General features: G+C 35.6%; 2 protein-coding genes across 2 annotated transcripts in view; one reads left to right on the top strand and one right to left on the bottom strand.

The window, feature by feature from the left end:
* Positions 1–735: 735 nt before the first annotated feature.
* Positions 736–7058, bottom strand: LOC138053038 (PEST proteolytic signal-containing nuclear protein-like). Its single transcript, XM_068899720.1, has 5 exons — positions 6855–7058; positions 6606–6769; positions 5001–5081; positions 3083–3141; positions 736–1205 (listed from the first exon to the last, which is right to left on the bottom strand). The coding sequence occupies exons 1-5, from the start codon at positions 6916–6918 to the stop codon at positions 1073–1075; spliced, it is 501 nt and encodes a 166-aa protein (XP_068755821.1). The 5' UTR covers positions 6919–7058; the 3' UTR covers positions 736–1072.
* A 53-nt stretch (positions 7059–7111) lies between these two features.
* LOC138053031 (SAM and SH3 domain-containing protein 1-like) overlaps positions 7112–7500 on the top strand; it is a 32230-nt gene continuing 31841 nt past the window's right edge. The window contains exon 1 of the mRNA XM_068899711.1: positions 7112–7478. Within this exon, the coding sequence (XP_068755812.1) occupies positions 7125–7478 (354 nt within the window). The 5' untranslated portion in view covers positions 7112–7124. The remainder of the gene's footprint in view (positions 7479–7500) is intronic.

Below are 7500 nucleotides of genomic sequence, written 5' to 3'. Positions count from 1 at the left end.
TTTTCGTCGACGTCGTCGTCGTAGATCTTAAGCTCCCTTTTAATTGAATACGCGTTGTCCATATCTGAAAAAGAGACTTTGTCCGAAATTAAACGTCCGTAGTAATCTGAATTACAAGTGATAAATCTTTCACAACTGTCACCTGCTTTCTTTTGCCAGGCACAAGATCTGAAGACGTCTTCCGCCTAATGTCTTTCTCTGCAATTCTTATCTTAATTCTTCCCACATAGAGTCTTTTTAGGTCGAGAAAGAGATTGGAGACCATGCTTTGGTTCCTAATCGTTGCTATAAAAGCTGATATGTCTCTCAAAAATGTCCTGGGGATGGAGTTGAGAAAGAAATCTCTAGAAAAGACGTTTAACATATTCCGATAATGTTATAAATCGTGAAGAAATTGAACAACGTACATCAATTTTGTTGCATCTTATGTTCTTTGGTTACCTTGTGTACCAGAGGTTTTTTCTCGCGCGCGGCGGACGGGAATTCTTCGCTTCGCTTCGGCGGCCGAAGGCCAACGGCATAAGCGGCGAAGCACAATAGAGACATGACCGACACCGGAAACTGCGCAAGAAAAACCTCTGGCACCCAGGGTATTCTTTGGTGTGACACTGCAACTATACCGTTAGCTTTGCTTTCAAGCCAATTAGGATGTGTCTGCCTAGAAATTTGCTTTGTTAGTGACTTTTCAGCACACAAAGGACGTTTTCCCAAGTCATAAAAATTTGTGAAGTTTGCTTAAGAATAGCACTCGACCCAAATCGTTTTATTCTTGTACACTGAATTTGTTTGTAACATACCCTAGGTCCTGCAAAATGATTAGGTACATGTATGTTGGAATATGTATATGACCTATTTCAAATACGTGCTTTCTTACATAAAATACAAAGAGCTAAATATGATGAAAAACACACGAAGAATGGCCTAAACATCGCTACCGTACTTTCATTCCACAACTTTAAGGTCTTCAATAATGGTTTTCAAAACCTGTTCCATGCGTCAGCAGGAAGAGAAAAGCAAGTATAATGAAGCTTTCCGAAATCTCAAGGAATTTTAAAAATGTTATTTCTTGGGATCATTCTTTAATGTCCTTTAGTTTGGCCACTGATGGACGTTCAAGTTTGAAGCTTTTTTCAGTTGCACGATGATCTGAAAATCCTTTATTTCCCTTGTTAAAAGAATTGGGACCAGCTGAGGTGGGCGTGTTTCTATATGGGAACAAAAGAAGAACTTTCAAACAAATGTAATAATAATAATAACAACAATAATAATAATGATAATGATAATGATAATGATAATGATAATGATAATCATCATCATCCACACCTCGAATTTGTTTAAGCGGAAAAAGGAATGTAAATAGATGTAATTAACTAGCTAAGATTTAAAATCCGCTGGTCGATGGAATAAGGATATATATGCACAAAAGGAAATAGAATCTGCCATAGTGATAATACAAAAAAGGACTTTATTTTCACAAGATATTGTTTAAAGCTGAAGAGCTTGTGGGGCCGTGCACAAATTAAATCAAATCAAATTAATACATACAATCAAAAACATTTGTTTCCTGCTCCGGAAGCATAATAAAAGTTAAAAAGTTCTACAAACTCGGAGCTAAAAGTTAAAACTTATGAAATATTTCGTCCGTTTTTTCAACCGGACTTCATCAGTCAATGATGTGAATGTTAAAAAGATGAATTTTAAAAAGGTTTTTAACGCCTCTTGGGGGTTAGAATAGTGTCATAGATGGCTGCTAATTCGTAACCATTGTCTCTGTTTAACGACGGTTTCGTAAGTTTAATTTGAATAGCTTCTTTTATCCTGCGTTTGAAGGTGTTAACTTCGTTAAAAAGAGACAATGGTTACGAATTAGCAGCCATCTATGAGCAGCCATCTCTGTTTAACGACGGTTTCGTAAGTTTAATTTGAATAGCTTCTTTTATCCTGCGTTTGAAGGTGTTAACTTCGTTAAACAGAGACAATGGTTACGAATTAGCAGCCATCTATGACACTATTCTAACCCCCAAGAGGCGTTAAAAACCTTTTTAAAATTCATCTTTTTAACATTCACATCATTGACTGATGAAGTCCGGTTGAAAAAACGGACGAAATATTTCATAAGTTTTAACTTTTAGCTCCGAGTTTGTAGAACTTTTTAACTTTTAAATTAATACATATTAATCATATTGGTTTTTGAGGAGAGGGGAAAACCAGACTACCCTGAGAAAAACCTCTCGGAGCAGAGAAGAGAACCAACAAACTCAACCCACATATGATGTCCACCAATGTGGGAATCGAACCCGGGTCACATTGGTGGGAGGCAAGTGCTCTCATCACCGCGCAATCACTGCCCCCTGTAAGGAAAAAGGCCTGTAATTTTTTTTTTTAATGATTGAAACTGTTGAGTTGTAAAACAGATGAAAGGGAGAAGACAGAGATCCTCTGGACAATTTAAGCAATGTCTCTGAAAAATTCAGGTGGCTTCAAAAGAAGTCAAACCATGGTTCGTGCTGGATTTTGTACATAAAATCCCAGGAGTATTCAAGGAGTTTTCAAGAATCAGAAATTGAGTTTTCAAGGAGTGTTTTTAAGGAGATTTCTATGCCATACATCGTGTTTCAGTGTTTTCTTTGCTGAAAAAGCCTACCTTGATATTCTTTCCCACGTCCCTCGAGTTAAGTGCACATATGTGCATTTTAATTTTTGCATTTGATTTTTCTCCCATAGTAAAATTTCGGCACAATTTTTTAAATGTCTCTTTCAATTCAAGGAGTTTTCAAGCAGTTTCCCACCAAATCCTTGAAGTCCAAAATTAAATTCCAGGGCTTTTCAAGGACCTCAAGGAGTAGCACAAACCCTGTCGAACCCATGACCTCTGCAATCCTGCAACAGAATTTTTCAGGTATCTACAAGAGACAATAATACTTTTTCAAATTGTCCAGATAAGTGCAAGGGTTACAATATTGTACTTTCCCTTTTTATCTATAACCCTTACTTCAAAAAGACCTTTTATTTCAGTCAAGTAATAAAAAGATGCACAAAGAGATATTAATGTTCTTTCAAGACTGTTGGTAAGATAGAGTACCTTCCAAGATTTCGCATCCTCATTTTGGCTTCTGCTGGCATTTCCTCCTCTTCATCACTCTAACATAATGAAAATCAAATCAACCCAGGGCAGAAACTGACAGAACTGACATGGATCAAAATTAACTTTAAACTTGTATTTAACCCATTGAACCCTTGGAGTGAGACTTGATGAATTTTACTCTATCTAACACCAGATTAGGGGGGAGGGGGGGGGGGACTAATTTCCCTTTCATAAACAAGCGATGCCATTTTTGACGGTCCATGCCATTCTTGGTAACCAAGCCTTTTTATTCGGTTTTCTTTCAAAAAATTGTTAGGATAGCTATATTTAAGTACTTTAATTAAAATTGCTATCTTCAAGCCGTTGTTTTGGTAGTGTATAGGTTAAGTGCACTTACCATTCTAAGTGACATACGCTGCTAATCTAGTCTTAGATTAAGTATTTTCTTTCTCATTTGCAAACAACAAACTTAACAGTGAAAATTGTTCTAAGTCTTGTCCAAATGACATCGCTTGTTTACAAAAGGGAAAATTGCAGGAGTCAATGGGTTAAATAATGCAGTACATTAATTTTTAATACAAATGAAAATAATTGTAATAATAAATATGAATGCTGACATTGATACCGACGCAGCTGAAGGAGTCATTAGGGCCGTTGATACGAGAGAAAATAAGTCGCGGCTTACTCTGGCCGCGGCGCACATAATACGCGAAAGGAACTATTTTTGTACGAGTATAAACTCCCAGGTCAGGATAAGCTGCGGCTTGAGAAAGCTGTGAATGTAGATTTTGTACCATTTATACGGCTGTTTGCGTCTCATGTAAGCCATGGCCAGAGTAAGCCGCGGCTTATTTTCTCTCGTATAAACGGCCCTATTGTTTTAATTACAAGGAAGGGTTACATTTATGCAAGCGTTGGCCGTGTAGCACTTATATTTCAACAAACTTAACTATTAGAGGGTTGTGAAGTGCTGGTTTTCTACCCATATGGTTCATATGGGTAGAAAACTAGCACTTCACACCACTGTCTAATAGTTAAGATTATTTAAATTAATTTACTGATAATTATATGAATTTTACATTAACTTTTATTTATTTAATTTTTTATCCTTTTTTTATGTTTGTATATATCTTAATGGTTTTTTTTTTCTCATTTTCATTACTTTTTGTAATGAACATTCAACATTTACTAAAAAAAAAATTGTTACTTACAGTACAATTTCAGCATATTAACAATAACTGCCACAAAAACACTATTTACTCGAGACTAATCTTACTACTCTTACTACTTCGTGCAGAACAATATATCTTAAGAGTCCTCAATATCCAGGAAATATAGAGGGCTTAAGCTTAAGTCGTAAAAAGGTTACTGTTGTTCATTGTGGTCAAGTACAATAATAAAGTATTCTCATTTGTCTCACGATGTGGTCACTTGTGATGTCGATGAAGTGACCACATCGTGAGACAAACAAGAATACTTTATTAAAAATGTTTTTATTGCTTACATTCATCAATATTCATGTTCCTACACTTTATAAATAATTGTGAATTATTTCTTAGATTACAAGGTAGTTTAAAAAAAAAATTGTCAAGTACTTGTGAAGAATTTATATTTCGTGGCTGGTATGACGCGGCGTTTCGTCTCGGCCAAGAGACTCATCAGATAATTTTACAAGGTAGTTGTAAGTTGTATAATAGGATTTTACCAAGTTTAATAAAATTGTCATTATATAATAAAATAATAATAATAAGAAGAAGAAGAAGAAGAAGAAGAAGAAGAAGAAGAAGAAGAGAAGAAGAAAAATAAAAAGAAGAAGAAGAAGAAGAGGAAGGAGAATCACAATCATTAATGAGAGGAATTTACCGTAACAAGTGATATGCATGTACTGTAGATATTTGCACTAAAAATCAAATACCTCATCATTAAACACAGATGCTAAAGTTCCCTTTTTATGAAGTAAAACTGGCTCTTTCTTCTGCTTTTTTGATTCAGACCCCTAAAAAACAGAGCAAAGGGTTTAAAGTAAAGCTAAAAGGTCATGAAATGAAAGGTCATCAAAAGCTACTTTTTAGAAAGGTGTTGGGTTAACCCCAGAAACCACAATAGAGGCCAGGTACTTTAAAAGAAATTATGGCAACAATGACGAATCATGGCTATAAAATGATCTTTTAAAGTTTTTGATGTCAGTCACTGGAAAAAGGATATCATCATAGCCTCAGTTTTTGCAGAGGTTAGGACCTTTCAATTTCAATTTCTGGATTCTAAAATTAAAACGTGATAAATTTTAATCCTGGAGACTTAATTGTCAATTTCACTTTACAGTGTCCCCAATTAGTGCTCCAGCGCTAAATCTACTAGACACTTAAATAAAGTTCCTTTCCTTTATATAATATATTGCCAGAGTGTATGACCTGTAAAAAAATAAATTTGATAAAATACAAATTTTATAGCAAAAAATATGATTGAAAGCATTCTTGTTTTAAAATGGTCTTGATAGCGCAAGTGTTACTAATATTTTCAAAAATACAGCCAAAATTTTGAATTTAAGGAACATATTTCGATGTTTCAAACATCATCATCAGCCAAAGTGAGTGCAATATTAAAGTTTTCACAAGATAATGCAAATATATATAACTGTCAATACAACGATTCTTTGCAGATTAAAATTAATGTTCGCTACAAGTAGGTAAATTCAAAGAAACCAACAATATTATAGAAAACACAACTGGCATAACAGTAAAAGTTTAAAAGTGTAATGCTAAACTGACATGATCAACTTGTTTGTTGAGTTCGGGTTTCAACCACTCAAATTATATGGAAGCTCTCCTTGATTTAAGTTGACAAAAAGAGGTAGCATTATCAATAAATTTGAAGCAAGAGACATCGCAATAATTATCCTAACAATTTTTAGAAAATCTAAGATGCTTGAAAATGTGAGAATTTTTATCCTGGAAAAGGTGCTCATTTACACGTTTGTAGAAATGCCTGTTGGTTTTAGCAACGTAGCGAGCACCACAGCCCGCACAAGTAAATTATAAATTTGTATACAACACGTGATTTGAGAGAATCCTGAATAAAATCCTTTGGACTTAAAATGTTGCATAGTTTGAATGGTTGAATGGTTAAAATGTTGCACAGTTTGAATGGCGGAAAATTACTCCACCATTTAAATTCTTACAACACTTAATGATAATAGATAATTTTATCTAATGATGATGTTTAAAACATTGAAACTTGTTCCTTAAACTGAAAAGTGTGCATGTATTTTTTGAAATATTTGGGTTTCAGCAAAATAGATAACACTTTGTTGATGTGAAAAACTTATCAGCTGTTGAAGCGGACGTTCAAAATATTTTGAATGAAGTATTCCCCAAATTCCGCATTTTTATGTGCTGACCTCATAATCCCTTCCATTTTCAATGTCACGTCGACGTCAAGTAGCTTTACTATTTCTCAAGTTGTACATAAATACAACTTCATCTCATTTAAGCCATATCGCATGACTTTCTGAATATCTCACCAGCTTCAAATTAACTCCAGATCCAGTCGGCTTCTTTGGAACAGAGCCAGACAAAGATATCGCGATTTTTGGTTTATCGCCAGCATCTGAATGTGACGAAGTATTTGAGTTCTCTGACAGCTTTCTCTTCTCACCGACTGACACGTGCTTTTGGGAGGTGCTTCCTGTACATTAGACACAGATACTGCACAATTTCAGTATTAGCGTATAAGGTATTGACTTTAGGAATACCACAGTACGGATTTAGACCTTCATTTTCACGTTTCCCTTCACGTTTCGTGGGACTCGCTTCGACAGTGTTATCATCCGCCATCTTGCTTTGTAACCATACGCACTACAGGCCAGGTTGTGAAGTCTAATCGGAAGTGCTGTTGGTTGCAATCGACGCAAGAGAGACACAGATTAGAAAAACCCGCCTTGTCAGAGCGGTTTGTGTTGTGTTTCGCCGTTCTGTGAAACTCCCCTCATTGTTTTGGCTTTAGTGGTCGCGATGCATCTAATTTTTGATCGAGATAAGATATGAGTAGTTCCGTAGAAGATTGGCTTCGATCGCTTGGTTTCATCCACTACACCCAGGCTTTCCTTGACAATGGCTACGACGAACTCGAGATCTGCAAGGAAATTGGCAAGGAGGATTTGGATGCCATTGGTGTTCGAAATTTCAAGGACAGAACTGATATCTTGAATGCTGTTGCCCGTCTAAAACAAGCTGGAACAGCCATTTACTTTGTTCTTGAGGGAAATGATGGTAGCGAGAATTTTCAAGCTCAACCCGAGCGAGAAACATACCCTCCTATTCAACTCAAGATGATGCTGAGGGATAAATTAGAAGAAGACAAAATCGATTTGACGACTTCTCCATATTCTCAGCAGGTAAATATTTGATAGCCTTATT

Source organism: Montipora capricornis, chromosome 6 (assembly GCF_036669925.1).
Source record: "Montipora capricornis isolate CH-2021 chromosome 6, ASM3666992v2, whole genome shotgun sequence".
Taxonomy (NCBI): Eukaryota; Metazoa; Cnidaria; class Anthozoa; order Scleractinia; family Acroporidae; genus Montipora; species Montipora capricornis.
Note: the sequence above shows the minus strand (reverse complement) of the source record. Positions and strands in the feature narration are given on the sequence as shown.